The sequence below is a fragment of the Crocodylus porosus genome, unplaced genomic scaffold, assembly GCF_001723895.1.
Source record: "Crocodylus porosus isolate Cpor-Errol unplaced genomic scaffold, CroPor_comp1, whole genome shotgun sequence".
NCBI lineage: Eukaryota > Metazoa > Chordata > Crocodylia > Crocodylidae > Crocodylus > Crocodylus porosus.
In genome coordinates, this window is record NW_017728917.1 from 13,116,783 (window position 1) to 13,136,392 (window position 19,610).

A 19,610-nucleotide genomic window follows, 5' to 3' on the forward strand; every position below is an offset into this window, starting at 1 on the left:
CAAAGCGATACTTTTTTCTCAAATATTTGCCTTATAAAAGCAAAACCCAAAGCCATTCATGTTTACTATTGAAATGATGCACAGTACTGGAGTTAATAATGCTGCCAAGATATATTACACCCTTTGGCAATATATTAAGCTTCATAAAAGTGGCCACTTGTCTGAGAGTACCAATCTTTGTCCGTTCTGTGTTAGTGGTACATTAAACAAAAAACCCCCACATGCTCAGCTTTCATTTTTGTTTTTTAACCCTTTTTTTTTTTAAACATTAAAGATTGGTCAGTAATTGTTTTACATATCACTTGTTATTATATTTCATTTTTAATGTCTGTTTATATTTAATAACTGTTATCACATCATATGCAAAGAGTTTGCTGTTTTTGAGAACTGTAATTATTTGTTCCACCATAAGAAATGGCGAGGTTTATTGAGCTTCATAAGAAATGATCAGCCGTAAGTGTTGTTTTCGGTTCTGTTTTGTTTTATTTTAAGTTTCTTTTTCATTCTTTGCTTGAACCCGAGTATTGTAGCTGCTAGGTTAGGGTTCCTGTCTGCTTTCCTGAGCCTTGTTGCTAGTCTTTATGTTATTCTGGTTTGTTCCTTCTTACCCTGCTAACTTCTAGCTGGACTCAAGGGTAAGTGCTTCCCTGTAGCTAGCACAGCTCAGATAATCAGACTAGATTATCTGACATATGCAATGTGCTTTTTTTTTTCTCTTAAATCTTTCTCATGTTTAGATTTTTGTAGTAAAAACTTTCCATGTTATTTTCCTGAATTTAGATTTGAAATGTAAATTTCCATACTGAAATTAGGATGCATGTGATGTTTGCATAATTGCCTTCTCTCCCTGGCTTTCACATTGGCATCAAGTGATCCTCTTAGTAAAGCCAATCATTAACATTCCTATTTTTTTCATTCCAAGATGTAAATATTAATTAGCATCACAATAAAACTGTAAATAATACCTTTTCTTTGTTTGTTTCATGGAATTTACATCTAGTTGACTGCTTAATGCCTGAAAACAGATCATTTTGCACTCTGACAATATGGGGGGGGTTGTTCCAACGATTAGCATGGTGCAGTGCATTGGCAGTGTGGCTTTAACCCTGGAGACCTCAAAGAATAGAAAGGTAGGGTAGGAAACCTGAAGAAATCTAACTGAGAAAGACAAGCTACAGTACTTGTAAGCAGCACAAAAATTAGAAAGTAAAAAAAAAAGACTACCACATGCAAGCGTGAGATCTCTAGATCTGACAGTTTCCTATCATGTAAACCCAATAAGGGACTCTATCAAAAACTGTAGCTGTTTTATAATATGTATATGTATATGCATATGTATATGTATATCATTTCTACCAGGCAGTCAAGGCTATCCACTATGAGTTAAAATAATTCAGTCCCAGTAGGGTTTCTTCCTATTCCAAAAACTAATGCAAACAAATGTTTAGCATGTGGTCTCAAATGTCCTCCTTTCTAACCAAGAAATGTATTTTAAATATACTAAATTAATCCAACCATTATAGGAACTTTCTAATCTCCATTGGTACTTTTCTCATAAAGCTACCTATTTAAACAAACAAACAACAACAACAAAAAAACTAAAAAGATGCAATCGTAACCTTATAGCATAAAAAACTTTTTCCTCAGATATTTGTTCAGTTTCAGATAAAATTGACACTGTACTAATTCTTTATTTGTGTTTAAAAAGCTGTTCCTCAAACACATGGTGAGTGCATACTTTACTTAAGAGGGGAGTAGAAGCTGTTGGTCATGAGAGCTGGCAAATATGTATTTGGAGTATTCTGAATGCAATTATGAGAAGGAGCAGGTGGCATCATCCCTCCTGACCATTAAACAATACTCCTTTCTTTTTCATTCCTTTTCTTCTTTTATTTCTTTGCATAAGTGTACCCCTGGGTAGCCGGCAGAATTTCTTCACCCCTTCTTAGCAGAGAGATTCTTTTTTTTTTTCCCTTTTCCTTTTTTATTTTTCAAGTTTTTGGATGTCTGACGAGGATTCTGATCAGACTTGCCACAAATTGTGAACTTGGTGGAAATTCAGGGTTTCCCCCCTTTTTAGAGAGAGAAAGAATGAATGAATTCAGGTCTGACAGCATTACATGTATTTGCACTAGAATGCTTTGTTATCCTATTAGATAATTTTCATAGTTGTGTGCTTTAATTGCTTTATTTATATTTACACACACATATATATATATCTTTCCACATATATATCATGAGAACACTGCTATGTCTTCTGTATTGTCAACTTGCAGATGCTCCATTCCAGGAATGCAATGTTAAAATATGAAATCAATTCTCACATAACTTGCATGAATTTAAAACACACTGTAAATCACCGTTTTTGGACTTTAAAAAGCATTTAACAGTGGCTTTTTAAATTCAGTTTTCTACATGTCTGCAATCAATTCAGAGCATTTAAAAAACTATTAAAATTACATGCCATAAAACTATGCTTATCCGATAAAGAGCCATTCCCTAAAATCTACTTTTAAGTTACCGTATCGACCGCCTGGTTTGATCACAGATTATAAAATATTATTCACTAACTCCTGACATGGAACAACTTAGATTTCATTTCAAGGCATAGTGTATTTAGTGATTTACAGTAAAATGCATTTTTGATTCTTTGAACCTTAAAATGAAGTCAAAAAATGTTTGCATATGCAGTAAGGGGGAAATAAAATAAAGAACCAAAAAAGCATGTTAGTATATCCTCAGTAGTGACATTCACTGAAATAAAACTAAAAGCCTTCTTCTATAGCTTTTGGCATGTGGGCAGCTACACTCAGTCTCTTGAGTAGGCATTTGAGTAGTGGGTTAGGTGAGTAAAAAAAGCTACTTGTTTCTACAGAGGGCTATAACCATGAAAAATAGGAGATATCAATTGGATTGACTTTCGCTCTGGCAAACGTTACGGTATATCTTACGCTGAAAGGAAAAGACTTGGTAACAGTCACACAATTAGCACTGCCAGCTATTCAGAAATAAACAACAAGATGGTATTTTAAGTCCTATTCTTTTTTTCTTTTCTTTTTTTTTTTTTCAACTAGGACACTAGCCATATGTAATAGCGTTTCCAGTTGTACAAACTCAGGTTCAATCCAGTTTCTAGGTGATTCCCTCCAGTGGTTTTGAACAAGTTGCCCTCCTAAGCGTATCTGTTAGTTCTGCTTAGTCTATAAGACCATGAAGAAACTTAGCTGCTCCTCCAAGAACACAGTCAACTGTACGGCATAACGCAACGGGTGTTGAGTAGCCTCCAGTTGTCCTGATCCTCTCTCCCACTGCTGTGCGTAGCTGAAGAAGAGTGAAGTTCCTGAAAAACTTAGCACAGTAGTCTGACCACACCAATCAAGACTCCTCTAGAAATATCTGTAAATGAATAGCTGCCATCAATCATTGTCATTCCTTTATTTCACGTCTCCTGATGAGGTTGACTAGTGTCATTGTTTGTTACCGTCCAAACCACATCTTCATTCTTGTAACGTCAAGCAGATATGACAAGCACGCATTTTCCAGATGAGTAAGATACAAAGTCACCTTTTAATTTACAGTTATTTTTTTTTATATAGATATATCTATCTATATAAACAAATGTGTTGGAAAATGTAAAAGCTGCTCAGTTGCCTTTGGTACTAAAACACAATCGCTCGCTGCAGAAAATAAATAATTTGGAGTGAAAAATTCTTAAGATAAAATGGCTGCCCAGAGCCTTTTATAACAAGAATTCTTTTATGGAGCTTGTTTCCTTGTCGTTAACTTCACCCATCTCGTAAAAATCTGCCAAAAATCTTGCAAAAGAAACATGGGGAGGGATGGTTGGGGGGGATACACAAATAGCAAGAAAGGGATGTTTGACCTTTTTGTCTGTTGCTTTCGGTTGACAGTAGAAAATAACAGAAGGACTGCCCTGATAGAATAAAGTGGCAGGGTGTTTCTTCATCCTTGTTTTATTTCTTTTTTTTTAAGCTCTGTCAGAGTGACACTGGCAGATTTTAAGATTCTGACTTCAAACATATATACAAAATGTGTCTGGCAGAAGATCACAGTAGGGCGAGTTAATGCCAACAGGATAAACCTGACAGAGCTTTTCTTTTCTTTTCCTGTCTTTTTTTTTTTTTTAATGCTAGGAATGAATAAAATAAAAAATGGAATTAAAAAAGAAGCATAAGGAAAGGCAACGATATCAACTGCAAAGTTGAGTACAAGAGGCTGTTGCCTCTGATTGTGAAGAACGATAGCTCGCACAGTTGGTACTGCCGGTATAACTTTGCTTGCAGGCTCTCTTCTTAGACCACCACCTTGCTTCCTTTAAAGCTAAATCTGCGTGCAGCGATGGTCCAAGATGTAAGACAACTTTTCTAGGCCTGTAGCATAATTTTGTCTTGGGCCTTGAATACAGAAGTGCCAACTAACTTGGCACAAGCACCTTGGAAAGGGATTGTAAATAACTAGAGGATCACATCATTTTCTCTCTTTAGTGTTATATTATTATTACTTATTGTTCCTATTATTGACTGTTATGAGAACAGCTCAGGGTCACAAGAATTTGTCTGACTTAAATGCCTGATTTAAAGTGTCTGCAAATAATCGGTACAGTTTGAGTATAAGTAGATGCCAGTTCCTTTATTTTTTATTTTGCCTAAAATCACATTCAGGCTGCACAAACCCTTCTGAGCGATGACTGTCTGTCTGTATCTGAACCCGTTGTTTTACCTGCAGGGGTAGTCATTATTTTAAAATGTTGAATGCTTGTATCAGGTGGGTGGGGTGATGTTTTTAGTGTGATGATGTGCTTTTTTTTCTAGGGAGAGAGATGTTTTTAGCATAATTGAGTTGAATTAGAGCTTTAAAAATAATTCATTTAACAGAAAATAATAATGAAGAAGGAAAGAAATTGCAAGCTGCATGGTGCATTTAAGAAATAATAATGAACAAGAAAAGAAATTGCAAGTTGCATGGTGCATTTATTTTGTAAGGCCTCAATGAGGGAATGCAAGTCTAAAGGAGGGCCATCGTTATTTTTTTTTTCACATAGGCTGGGTGTCCCGGAAAATTTTGAGCCATCAGACCAGGACAGTATTTTAATCTGAAATGAAGTGTGTGTATAACATTCAGCCAAATCACTCTTCAGTGGCATCTCCACTTTGAATCATGCTTAATTTTTAGATCTAGCAGAGCGATTTGAACACATCCAATCCTGCCTACACAAAACAACTCCCGAACGCAGTCGGAGTCTCATGCTGCAGTGTTGAGCCGTGATGAGGACTGCTATCGGGAGTCTTGCTTTCTGTGTCAGACAGTCGCGCTCTAAATAACTCGAATGAGCCAAAGACATGCAAATAACCCTTCTTGGGAATGCATCTTGGTCAGCCAAGCTCATCAGATACCTTGTATGATATCTGTCTCTTCACACGGTTGCTCTAAGCCAGCCAGGCTCAGAGAGGACTCCAGGGAGGCGCCCAGCTGGGCTGTAGGTCAGACACTGCTTTGCAAAGACAACTAAGATAAAACTGTTTTAGGTTTAAATCTTCCCCGGTGCAGCGGACTTTGACACGGGTCCGTTCACGCCATAACTCGGTGTGCGAGTTTTGAGCCCATCTGTGCTAGGAGGAAGATGGTCTGTATGCTCATCTTTGAGCAGAGGGCTTAAAAATCATGAGGCAGGTCTTCAGCTCTACCGAAGCCAGGGATGCTCCGACAATTTACATCAGGCGAAGATCTGCCTGGTGTCCATCTGGCGAAGGGAAATTGAAATGTATCCCAGATCAGTGTGAAAGAGGGGAAAGCAATGCACATTTATAAGAAAGGGTGTTAATTTGCAAGAGAGGTTCCTAGAAGATCCAGTTAAAGAGGTTCAACCAACAAAGAGAAAGGAAGCCCTTCAAACTTGTGGCTGGTTTGCTCAGGGCTAAGAGTCTCCTTTACCGAGCCACAGGATTGACAATGCACCATGGCTCCTAATTGAAAAGTAATAAAACATCTAAGGAGAACTGGCAAATGAAGGCCCGCAGCCAATTTGTCAGCTTGCAGTCGACTCAGAGGAATTTGAGAGCAACAATCTGACTATTAAAAAAAAAATAGCCTGGTATCTCTGTTAAAGCCATTTGATGGGCAGAATTGAAAACAGTGTCTACAAAACCTTTGATTGCGTATTCATATTAATCAAATTGATCTCGGCCCAGAGGGACAGAGACGATGGGGCATAATCTGTCAAAGGAGATAGAAACCAGCCTGGCGGCGTGTTGGTCATGTGCTGCGATGAGGGACCTGAGGTTGGGATGGACGTTAGATCCTGCGCCTGAGGCTGGCGGGGACAAAACGTGTCACGGAGGTGATATCCTAATTCTCCATGTTGGGCAGCCGGCGCTGCACCTCGCAGCCAGCACACACGCTGGCTAATCCGTTGGCAGCTTTGACTGTAGATGGAGCTGCTTTTTCACTCTCAGGGTTGGATGTACGGAGTAATACTGAGGGGGGGAAACAATTGGGTGCAAAGTAACAGGCAGAGACAGAGCAAACGGGGATCAGCAGGTTAAACACCAGAAAGGAAGAAAAATCCCACCCCCACAAACTGCAGGACGTATTCTGAACCTCAGGGTCTAATCACCAGATTGCTGATAAAAACAAGCATGACCAGGCCTGCTGAATTAAGTACTGCTTGCAGTTAATTGAAATGTTGCATGTGTCCTATGTGTCTGTGTTGTGATTCTGATAGGTAGGGATAAGTGCATAAAATTAATCCTACAAGTCACTGAAAAAGCCAGAAACGACCTCCTAGAAGAAGGGAGAATATCTGCATCCAGGCAGCTGGTAAAAATACGCTGTCTTTCAGAAGTTTAAGATTAAATAGTTAAGGAAACTTCAATCACACAGCGTAGTGGATTGTGTCCATTTAAAGCTCCCTTGCCTGTTTCGGTTTGGTGTGTGTTTGTTTGTTTGTTTAAGTGTAGCATTTTCCGTCCCTCCAGGAACGGGCTGCTTTGCTTTAAAAACAAATATACCTACGACTTTATTCCTGAGGAACACTACATTTTAATGCGTTGTGGTTTTGTCCCCTTTGAGTCTCCCTAATTGTTTCAAGGCTATACAGTTCCCCTAGGAGGTTGTAAACAGAGAGAGGATTTAAATCCTGTTCTGTTTGTTAAGGATTTGGCAAGAGCCTGCATAGTAGGAAACTGAGTAAATGCAAAAAAAAAGAGTGAAAAGTGTCTTTTAATTCCATCGTTGTCCATTGGACAAAGCCGGCGCCCAGGGGGTCCCTGCGTGGCCACACCCAGATGAAATTGTCTGTTTTGTTTCCTTTGGTGAATTTGCTATATTTTTAGTTATACATGTTGAGATTAATTCGTTAGCCCCTAGGAGTCTGTGCCTGCAAACGTCACCCAAAGCAGGGAAGTGTGAATACATCGAGGCTATTAATTCACAAAAAAAAACAAAAAAACCCACGGAGATCATAATCATAGCGGAGTAAATTCTGTCTGTCTGTCAAGATGACTAACAGAATCCGCACGCTATCAGGTTACTTTCTCAGTGACAACAAACTACATCTCAATTTAACTTATCAGCAATGCTTAAATGAGCATCTTTTTTTTTATTATTTCTTTGAGGTAGCATTTAAAAGCTCTTGTTTTAAAAAAAAAAAAAAAAATCGGAGATGGGGAGACAAATATTGGCATTGTGGTCCAAAAAGAATATAAATGGTTTTATACCTAGGAAACTTAGTCAATTTAGAGAAAAATGCTACTGACATAATTGCATTAGAATGGCAGAATCTATTATAATTAATTACAAATAACTAAATAGGAGCTAATTTACTTTTGGAAGCCAAAAATCTTTTAGCTTCTAGTGTACTTGTAAGATGCAGAATAAGTTATTGGTTTTGTGTTCTGTTTTTAAGTACAGAATAAATGCACTATAATGAGCAGTTGACGAGATGTTAATTCTAAAATCTTTTGCCTAAATGCAATAAGATAGTGATTAAGTGATGCAAGTTGACAATGGGAGGTAAAGAATATATTGTTTCATAGCCATGGGAAATAAAAGTTTAATGGCATTAGAAGATAATATTTAGCTTTCATGCTTCATATTGTATATTGGTTGGGGGGGCGGGTTCTGTTTTGCATGTCAAATAAAATGTGCTATATTTCTCTAAATGGTGTCTTTCTCTATATGTATAAATGAACAGATGCAGATAGAGCTCAAAAGCATGGCATGGATGAATTTATCTCTTCCAACCCCTGTAACTTTGACCACGCTTCACTCTTTGAGATGGTTCAGCGCCTCACTTTGGACCACAGACTTAATGATTCCTATTCTTGTCTGGCAAGTATATTCTTTGGTCTATAGCGATATTAAAGTCAGAGCTCATGCAACCCACTCCCTTGCTGACAAAGGAGTGACCACTGCTTACACCAGATGTAAATTTGGCCTGGAGGGCTCTGTTTGTAAGACACTATGTACGGTGACCTTCCTGTTGTATTGGTGCAGTAACAATGCCGTGTTTGTCCTTTGCATTTGCCTTTTTTGCAGTGCTCGTTCCCTGCAAAGACAAACATGTGCAGGGGAAATGTTGCAAACAGCAGTAATAACATTTTGCATTTTCCAGTGCTGCCTTGCAGAGTTGTGGGACTGAAAGACCAGGGGCGACGAACCTGCCCGGTTCCCCCACCTGCCACAGCGGTGTCATGCCAAGAAGGGATGTGGCCTAGAGATGGTCTAGGCTTGTAAGCCGGGGTCCCACAGAGCTGACCGCTGGGGCAAGGTGAAGTTAGCAGATGTTCAGCCAGTGACGAGCAGCATAATCCAGACTCAGTCCTGTTGACTAAGTCGCAATGACTTTCCCATGCAGGAGATGCAGGGCCCAGGCCATTATCTTATAACGAAAATAATATCAAGGCATCCAGTTAGGACTTTTGTGATTTGGCTGCACAGTGCTTAATACAGTAGAAACCTGGTTCTGGATAGGTGTCCTTAGGCATCAAATAAAATGAAAGTATAAGAGGTTGTCAGTGGATTTGGGGAGATTTTGGTGAAGGCTGGGAAGCAACGTACAAGCTTTGACTTGTTGGACAGTCCTGATCTAGCTGAATAAAGTCAATGGGTGTCTTTTAGGGACTTCAGAGGGTTTCAGATCAGGCCTGAAATGAAGGTGACAGTCTAGGGAGCCCTGTTCCCCTTCAAGGCAGCCCTTGCAGGAGCCTTGCACCCTGGGGCTCTGCCCTGGTTCAGCGACGGTGACCAGGGACCTTGACCATGACCTTCAGAGCGTGCGTAGGAGCCCGGGCATGGGACCTCTGCTAGTTGCCCATCATGCACAAGGAAAGCCCAATGTGCTGAAAGTCATCACCTCCTACCAGTAGCACAGGCCCTGAAAAGGAGGAAGCAATAACTCCTCTAAGCAGCACCCAGCTGTCAGGAGGATTCAACACCCTTTTTCTTTTTCACCTGACCAGACTCTCCCTACAGCACTGCTCTTTTTATATTTTATCCATAAACCGCTTTTCTCCTTCCCGGGAATAAGTGAATGGCTAGTGGTGAAAAGAAGGGCAGTGGATTTTGAGGAGGGAGCTCTCCTGTTTTAACAAGCTATATGGAAAACCAGATAGGAAAGGACCCTCCCAGCTTCAGAGAATCAGTCCAAGGTACAGAGAGAAAGTCCTGGGAGAACAAGAGCAGCTGCCATTCACACCACCATAGCTCTTGATTAGGGGGTTTGTTGGTTAAGTTGATTAAGGGATGAGGAAGTAACACAGGACAGCCCAGACTCCTCTCTGTCCTCATAGACCTTAGTTGCTACATGTCGTTCCCTAAAGAGAACAAGCCAGCTGAGTTTGGGGGGCAACCTGTCTGCTCATCTTGGGGAAACACCAGGAGAAGGAGGAGAGCCATGCCAAGGAGGGAAGGGGGCGGGGTGGCGACCTGCTCCGGGGCAGGGCAGAGTTGGGAGAAAACTTCCCTACGTACCACACAGGGGACTTAAGTGAGTCGTATTGGCAGACTAGGTGGGGACATATATCCAACCCCCTTGGTCCTTTGGAGCGATCAGCCTCTCTTCCCTGTTGTCCTCCTCCGAGGAAGGCTGTCCAGAAGATGGTGCTGGGCTATCTCCAGCTGCATTGGGATTCAGCAGGTTTCCTTCCTCCCTCTTAGCATGGGTTTGCGCTAGGTGCAAAACTGAAATGATGCAGACCTCGAACGCTTGTTTTTCCTCCTTGGGAAGAGGATCCAGATGTTCCTGTTAAGCCTGCCAAAAGATTTTCATACCGCTGGCTGGGAGGATTTGTTAACTGGCCTGTGCAGTCTTATAGATGCGGTTTTGTGGTGGGGTCCTCTCCAGACGTTTTGTGGCAGAGCCCTTTCCAGATGTTTTCCAGCCTTTTACACTTCCCATAGAGGTCTTTTCTCCTGTGCGTCTTCTTGAGGGGGTGCACATGTTTAGGAGGAGCCTGCAGAGGAGACTATGGTGGCTGTGGTGCCCCAGCCTGATGGATGGAGAGGGATGCTCAGCTCTGCCTCCCTGCCATGGAGCCCGGATGATTCAGTCTCATTACTTTCCCACTGTCTGACTGAGACAGGCATCTGTATGAAAACAAACTGGCTGTGACTCATCTCAGATAAGGCAGAAATGATGCTTGCTGGCAGCAGAAAGCGTTCTGGGGAAAGGGCAGAGAAGTATTGTCTGCACCATTTGTTGCGTGCGTCTGCCAACCCTTCACCGGAGGCCTGGTGGTAGGGCCTTGGTCTCCTCCTGGGTTTACAGCCACTATTGAACTTCAGGGTAGAAGAGGCGACTTTCCTTTTGGGGCCAGGACGCTGCCTGAATCTTGACCCCAAAGTTGCACCCCAAAGGCGTGCTCACATTGAACTTCTGTACTCTTCTTGAGGCCAGTTTGCAGTTCATCCAGCATCCTGATACCTGAGCCCCCTGGTCTCCCCCAGTGGCTGGCTCCCCAGATTGCAGCGTGCCATTTAGTCAGAGGACAAGCTATCATGTACTTCCAGCTTACCCCAGTCTAACAAGAGGTTTCCGCACACTTGCCTCAATTCGGAGAAGTCGGCTCCGGTTTTGGAGCTGTTTCTGCTAAGCTTTCCTGAGGCTCGTGTTCAGTCAGCTACGGAAATGCCCTCATGAAATATGCCGTGCTGCATCTTCTGCCAGGCACACGTCACTTTAAGACGTCTGTCCTACCCTTTCTGAGCTGAGCGTGAAGCAATGACTTGGAGAAAAAGAGCAGCCTCTGTGGCTGCAGACGTGAGGACGTGCATGAGCTTCCATGGCCTGGAAAGCGGTGCAAATAACTCTTGTGGCCTTGGCTCCAAAGTCGTCATTCAGCCCAACCCCCCAAGTGATATCCAGGCCCCTCCGGACCGAACCAAATGGGAGTCTCCCCATTGTCTTCAGCGGGGTCAGGATTTCAGTCTGCATGGGGGCTCAGGTATGCTTCAGTACAGCCTGAAACGTGTGCACCCCGGTAGTCATGCATATGCTTAATGATTGTGTTGGGGTGTTCTTGTGCTCCTGTTCCCTGCTCTACAAAGCCCTGAGCTTGGTGGGGGGAAAAGGAGAGGAGAATAAACGATCATAGCATGTAACAAAAAGAAACGCAGACTAACAGAAGGAAACATATTCTCAGCCTGGAATGAGGGCTTGCAAAAACCAGCAAAAACGAGGAGGATAAAAAACCCTGCCAAAAAATGGACTTCTACCATGGTGCCCCTTCCCCATAGCTCGGTATCTTAATTTTGTAGCGTGCACTTTCTGGTGATCCCAGAACTGTATCTATTTCCTATATCTGTAATTTTCCCCCTCATTATTTCAATTCTTTTCTCAATCTGTCTTGGAGTTGGCCCAATAAGGATGAGCAAATCCCTTTCGATGCCTTTGAGCTCTTAATTGATATTTCTTCAACTCTTTTCAAAGCAGCTATTTTGGCATCTAGAAAAGATTTGGTGTCATCTGAGTGGTAGAAAATATATCTTAATCTTTCACAGCAGTGTTGTTTCTGAGATGTAGCATTTGGGGTAGCAGATGGGGTGGCAACGAAGTTGCCTATAGGGGCAGTGCACGCCTCAACTACTCTCCCGCCCGCTGCAGGAACTTTTCAATTAAATGATGAAAGATTTTGCAGCCGGATGCATTCCAGAGCTGCATCTTATCAGTTGTGTAGCACCCACATTTCCATGTAAATATTGATGGTTTTGCAGCGTTTTGAAAAGCATTCTGTGAGAACAGTCGTATCTGAGCTAGGGGCTTTTGCAAATGGGTGGGGTATCTTCTACACATATTGTCCCCAGAGAGTCCCCGTAGCTTCATGCTACCTCAGCTGGGGTGGCTGAGGTCACCAGGAGCATGGTGACTTCACACCTGAGGCCCGATCTCATGGGCACTAAGGCAGAAGTGCCAAAATGGCTCAAAGTTGAGCTGGATGTTAAAAGAAAGAAGTAACAAAGCCACTTCCAGGTTTATCAGTTTTGACCTTAGAGACTTTAATAGGTGGGATCCAATCTGAGTTGCTGCTCACAGAAATGAGGAATATGTGATATTTCCATTTTCAGGACTGTGGACCCTTATTTAGGTGTCTTAAGTGCATTTCTATACTTGCTAAATGTTGCGATAAAGTCGCTCCCTGTTTTGATCAGGAGAGGAACATCATCTTGGTCATGGCTGAATGTACAATATCCTCCCAAAAGCAAGGACATTGCCTCTTTGTGCTGGTGGGATATACAAATCTTTGTCTTTCCTGAAAAATAAAATAACTTTTTGATGATAGAAATTGAACACTGACCCTAATCTCCATTCTTCAGCATTTGGAATAACCTTTTCTTTTAAAGTTGGTGCTTTTCATTGGAGTTATAGCAGGTGTATATTGGGTGTTTTATGCCACATGGAGTGCATCATTTGAACTGAAAAATGCAGGCCCCAATCCCTTTGCCTTTTACCTGCCGTTCGGTTTGTAGCATGGGGTAGAGCAGCTGAGAATTTCGTCTCCAGAGCAAATAACTCTTGCGTTCAACAACCTTTATTTAAAATCAAGTCTCTTTATTTCTAAACAGGGCTGGTTCAGTCCTGGCCAGGTATTTGTGCTAGATGAGTATTGTGCACGTAATGGAGTCAGAGGCTGTCACAGACATCTCTGCTACCTCCGAGATTTACTTGAACGCGCAGAAAACGGAGCTATGATTGATCCCACCTTGCTTCACTACAGCTTTGCCTTTTGTGCATCCCATGTTCATGGCAACAGGTAAGGAATTATTCCTATTTAGCTGCTAAATGCCAGCAAGGGATGGCTTTATAAACTAGGTTTCCTTCGATAATGCACAACAGCCCCCAATTTGTTGTCATACTGGATGTTTGGCAGCAGCACTGGTGGTGGCATGATTGGTGTGTTTGTTTGTTTCTCTCCTTGTTTAAATGTAAGCAATAAAAATGTGCATTCAGATCCAGAATGATGGTATTTTAAGTTGTAACCCACAAACCTGTTACATGCAATTCTGGATACCGGAGAGGTGGGTGAAGCGCCTGTCACTGTTATACACAACACACTTGGAACTAGATCGTCTGCTATGTCGGCAGCTGTTAATAAATGAGAGGGTCCAGTGAAATGCCACAGGTCAAATGATCAGAAGCACATCAATCCCATTTACAAAAGTCACGTAGGCAATTAGGAGCTGGAGTCTCATTAGAAGTCAGTGGGACTTTGGTTCCTCAATCACATAGGCATTGTTCAAAATATCAAGCCACATCTCGCTGTTACAGAGCCAGTTTAAGTTCATACCTTGCCAATTCCATGCTCAAATACAGCAAAGCTTCTGTGATCAGGAAGTGTAGCTCTATGAAGTTTCCTTTCCTCTGTGCATTTTATTAACAGCTACAGGAGCTGTTGCAGCTTCTTACTCCAATTTTTTTTTCAATTTGCATCATTTAGCCGAAGCTATTGTGCCCTATTCTATATGTGTCACTGAGGAAGAGAGTGCCATAAAATAATTGTGTTTTTTGTAAACTCTCAGGTAAACATCCCCCTGAATTATGACATGCATTGTCTGGATTTCATATTGTGAGACTGCCATTCAATTCACAGTTGGTTTTCTACATCTTGTCATGGAGGCAGATTCTGTTTCCTTAATTTTGTTTGAGTTCTGACTTTCTTTTGCAAGTTTCTGCTTTGTGTGTTTAGTTCATTTTCATTTCTTTGTTCTTGCTTTCTTCTGTTTCTTTTACTTTTGCTGCTGACTTCACCCCCTTCCCTTCACCCTTCCCTTGAAATCATTCCCCAAAGCCAACTGCTGACTGAGTTGCTTGGTGGGTCACAGCCAAGTGCAGACAGCGAGGGGGCCAAATCTAACCCCTCTACCACTGAACTGGAGACAAAAAGGGATTCCAAAAAGGAGTCCAAAAAAAGGAAAGATTCCAAGTCCCAGCCGAATCCAGAGCCAAAAAGGTAAGTGAGAGAGCACAAGCAGTGCACAGGACTGTATTGTGTGGTATGTAGGCACCCGTCCATCCCAGAGCACACGGGGCACTTTGCATTTCCAATACTTGCATAGTTCCAGAGCTGTGCAAATCCCCATGTAATGATCCAGTTGTAAAAAGGCTCCCAGCACTTTGGGCAGCTATGCCATTGCAGTTTCTTTCCAAATGGGGGTGTGACAAATAGGCTAACTAGAAATGACCTCAACAGAAGTGAATCGGGGAAGATGCTGCCAAAACAAGAGTGCTTGTCATGACGAGGTTATTATCAGCTGTTCACTGCTCCTTAGCCCTACTTCTTCTTTACACAGAATGCATCATGGCTCTGCGTATAGAAGAGGATCCATGTTTGGAGCCTGATTCAAAACCCACTGAAATCAATGGATTTCTAATTCAGACCATAGAGCAGCCAGGAACTCTGCTGACCCTGGTGTAACAGAGCAGCGCATCTATGTCAATGGTGTGGCAGGTTAAACTAAGTGTCTATGGATAACTACCCTGCCTTGTTGGCTCTGGGAGAAGGCTGCCCTGGATTAAAACCAGCAGGCAGAAAAGCAGCAGTCTGTAAACTCGTTGTCTGCCCCACTCCCAAGGCAGCAGGACCCCAGTTTTAGATGTGTTCTCTAGGTGCTACTTGCAAGGCCAGTAATAACACAAAAAGGGCATTTCTGTGAATGCAGCAATTTTTTAAAGAATATTCACGCATCGTGAAGGGAAGGTTGGGTTTTGCTGTCACTCTCCTTCCTTTTTGCTGTAACCAAATCATTAGCAGATGTCTAATTAGAAATCAAAAGGCTGAAGGTTGTAGGTCCTGTTTGCTCACAGTTGTCTGTTCTCCCCAGGGGAAAACACACACCTTGCTATTTAATGAAAGCATTTTATTGAGAGGGGCATATGAATGTGACTTTATTTAAAACCTGGAAGTTACTCACTTCACTTGGAGGGCAACCCCCCCCCCCCCCCCCAAAACAACCAAACCCCTCTGCTGTTAGTTTAGCTTCCTCTGGAACAAGGTTGGCTGTCAGTTGAAATATGCCGTGTCGGTAATGAAGGTCGAGCGGAGAGATAATTCCATGTGGCTATCAATCCCCTATATTAGCAATAGACAGTGATGGAGCTGAGGTGGGTTGTCTGTTTGTATTGTGTTTGTGTAAGGTCAGACAGTGAGACAACAGTAGCTTGCAGTCAGTGAGAAAGTGCAGAGAGAATGTGATTCAGATGTTCAGGACAGCCCGAAGGAGAGGACTGACAGCATGACAGGCCGTCATGGAGAAGCGACTAACTAGCTGCTGTCCAAGGTCCTGCTTCATGAATACAGCCGCGGTAGCCGATCAGTGTCAGCGCAGGACGGGGACAAAACGGCCGCTGTGCAGAATACACCTCTAGCTTTGCTCTGACCTCCTTGTTGTATCATGTGCAATGGGGGGAAAAAAGCAATATTGACGATACTTGGGGTATTTGTTTGCAAGCTGGAAGTTTTTTTGTTTTTTTGTTTTTATCTGCTGCCATGGTCGTTATACTTGTGAAAGCTTCGAATGCCCACTCCAGAGGAAGATGAGGTTCTTTGGATAAATCTGATATCTTTTATTAGACCAACTCAAATATACTAACTAATAAAAGATATCAGATGTACCCAAAGAGCCTTGTCTGCCTCTGTCCTTAGACCAACACCTCTGTAACACTCCAGAGGAAGGAAGGTAAATCCTTTCCATCCCCATAACAGATTCCACTGAGTTCTGGTCATATTTTTACCCATGCCTTTAAAATACAAAAGGGGAAAAATAAAATTAAAAGTGTCATTTTTTATTATTCTAGGTTTTACATTCTGCCCGCATCTGCCTGTCTGGCATACATGCATGTCACAGTTGGAGAAACCAAGAATGTGTGTGCCCAAAGCTGCTAAAGTCTAGAGTAATTACCTATTACCACTGCTAGTTGAAGTTCGCTGAAATGAAGGAAATTGTGACCTTCTAGCGACATTATCATAGTACTTTGGAACCAGGTTTCAGTGAGCGCAAGTAAATTCTGCCAGCTTGAAAAATTTAGCCAGTTTAAAGACAGGAATTCTCCAAAACTGGTACAAATCTCTCCAACCTAAGAGTGGTTGGAAAGATATGAGTATATACTGTGTCATTCAAATCTGTAGTGATATCTGTTGATTTTAGTTCTTTTGCATGGTCCCCATTTCTGTGGCATTTGACAATATTAATCCTTTAGTATAACTGCAGTGGTCCTTTAATATAACTGTGTTCTAAAAAGATTAAAGATCACCGCAATAGGTGTAAAATGGAGTTTCATCCATTTTTAAAAGGATTATATGACATGGTTGCCTCTGATAACTGCAGGCTGGGCTCTAAGATCCGGGGGCTCCCTTCCAGTCCTGAAATATTTTTATTGTAACCTCCGTGGGTATCACAGTGCACTGATCCCTCTTCAACAGATGGGGAGCAGAGGCACGGAGTAACTGTGCCATGAGCCCATCCTTCTACCAGAAACACAATCAGTCCAACCAATAGAAAGTTAACAACCTGGTGGCAGTGCACAGTGGAGCAAGGACTGGAGCGCAGGTCTCCTGTGTCTGAAGTGCGTGTCCTAGATGCTAAACAGAATAGGTGTTTTTTTTATTTTTAAGGTGTTGTCTTGGCTGTAAGTATGGCTGTTTCTACTTGAACTGTGCAATAGCAGTAACATCTTTTTTTTTTTAAATGGTAACAGCTGGTTGAAATGGTGCTGCTTTTCTGGGTTCGGGTATATTTTTGTCCTAGTCAATTGAAAACAGAATGGAAATTTTGAATTTTTAAATATTAAGGACTGGCTGGCTTGTCTGATAGTTGGGCATTGACTTCCTCATCACTTGGACCCCACGTTGAATAGATTCTCCCCTAGTAGAGAATGGAAGTTGGTCATCGGTATCTGATAATTGTTCAGTGACCTGGACTGAGTTGGGGCTGTCTGTTTGAGCCACCAAGAGTCTGCCCAGCCAACAGTATCACAAATATTGTCCAGTTTTTGCACACTGGGGAGTCAGTGCATTCCCTGCTCTAGATTCAGTTTATTTTCAGAAACATTACATTTACTTTCAGGGAGAAAACAAAATTGGCACCCCTTGCAATTATTTAATTTGCAGGTGTAAGATCAGGAAAAATATGATTGCTTGAAAAAAAATCTCTGGACCATGCATCATTAAATATGTCTGTAATAGTTTTAGAGATTTCTTAATTATATTCTAATAAACTATTTGACTGGACTTGCTCAATGGCAAGACTTTGCAAGGGCTAGATTAAAATGGAGAAAAAAATGTTTTTGTAATTGGAAAAAAACAAAAAAACAAATTAAAATGCAATAGAAATTTCATAAACTTTTGGCCAGTTCTACATGTTCCTAATATCTCAAGATGCTCTCCTGGAGTCTAAAGTTATTCTTGGATTAATATTTCCATAATATCATGTTGATACATTTTAACAGAAAGTCATGGGTTAACAAAGCCATGCGATGTGTAGTCCAGTAGTCCTCGTTATATCACAGCTCCAAATACTAACCAGATGCACGATAGGTATGCACTCACGCTGCTGCGGACACGCTCTTGACTTCTTCACAATACAAGCTGTTATATTGGCTGAGATGATGAGCGGTGTCTGTGAGCCTCAGCTAAAGTGCTTTGCATTAACTACTGACATGCTTCGTTACAATGGGTTTAGGGTGTCAGTGTTCAGCATCCATTCGTTCCAGCCATGGTACATCAAGGATGCATATTGCACTTCTAAAGCAATGAGCCTTGAATCAGATCACAAAGCACCACAGCACGAGGTGAAATTAGAAGTGAAAATCAAGCAAAAGTTATAGCAGCAAAGCAGTTCTCTTTCTTAATGCTGCCTAGTGTCATGAATGAAGGGTAGGCACTGGGGCTATTTTTAAAATCCCACTCAGAAAAGATGGAGAGAAGAAAATCCCAAAGGAAAATCGGCTTTTTAAACAGCGTGTAGTGCATCACGTAGATTCACAAGACTCAGGCAAATCTGGCCAGTCCTTTCAAGGAAGCCGGGTGCAAGTCCCAGCAAAGCTAGCAGGGTTGCTTGCAGACCTCCCTTTTGGGGGTTAATGCCTTACCATCGTCAGTGATATTAACTGTATCCCGTGAGCTGTGCCTGGCTGTAAAAGGCAGGGAGCTGGAGAGAGCGACTGCTTTATCGTTGAGTTGTCTTTTGTTAGTTAAAATCAGTCTTTTGGCATTGATTTTTGACATGGTTTCTTTTATCAGGTCTGCTCTGCGTGTCGGTGGGTGTAGAACATGCAGAGGTTTATTCCCTGTTTGTAGAGAAGAATTTGCCCAGTGATACAGCATAGACTCGTTCAACCCAAAAGGTGTAAAAGACAATGTCTTTTCTTTTCTAAGTGACTTCAGTGTTTCAAACAGGCTAATGTCAAAGAGATTAACCCAAAGGAGCTATACTGTAGATGTATAATTGCATACAAATGCATGCTATTGCTTCATGTATTAGTCTTTGTTAAAAAATCATTTTGATATATTTGTTTTAGCAGCAAAACCAGCCCTGGAGGCATACGGGGTATAATTAGAAAAGGGCATGGTGGGGGAGGTATGGCTTATGGAATGAAGCATTGGCCTTAGGATCACAGGTCCTAATTATAATTTATAATTAACCCCGTGGTTTTTCACAAACAGTCTAAACTAAAAGCAGAAGCAAAATTTACTTTTTAAGAGAGGGAAAAATGTTTAATTTTGCAATTTCCTTTTTTACAAAATTGTTTTGAAACTTTAAAGTTCAAGGTCCAACATATAAAACTGGACATACGCAGATGACAGATAACTAAAAGTTTTCATGTTAAATATTTATAGTGAAAGCAGACATATGTGTAGGCTGTACTGTAAGCCTATGACAGAAAGTCTTTTCTAAAAAGGTGCCATTTGGGGCTTGTTTTAATATACATATTAATATCCGTTTCGCTATGTATGCCATACTTTCAGAGACAGGATGAATAGAGTATTGGTAAAAAAAGATCTGTTATCATTCAGATCTGAGGCATTCGTGGTGTTGTATGTTGACATTAATCCAAAGAGAGAGACATGGGCACCGTGTGCTGACTGCATGGATCTCTA

The 19,610-nt window shown here is 41.6% G+C and overlaps 1 protein-coding gene across 1 annotated transcript in view; it reads left to right on the forward strand.

Annotated features, from left to right (window-relative positions):
- CADPS (calcium dependent secretion activator) overlaps positions 1 to 19,610 on the forward strand; it is a 245,719-nt gene that overhangs the window by 143,307 nt on the left and 82,802 nt on the right. Inside the window, exons 12-14 of the mRNA XM_019536711.1 lie at positions 624 to 635; positions 8,213 to 8,349; positions 13,081 to 13,268. Coding sequence (XP_019392256.1) covers positions 624 to 635; positions 8,213 to 8,349; positions 13,081 to 13,268 — 337 coding nt within the window. The remainder of the gene's footprint in view (positions 1 to 623; positions 636 to 8,212; positions 8,350 to 13,080; positions 13,269 to 19,610) is intronic.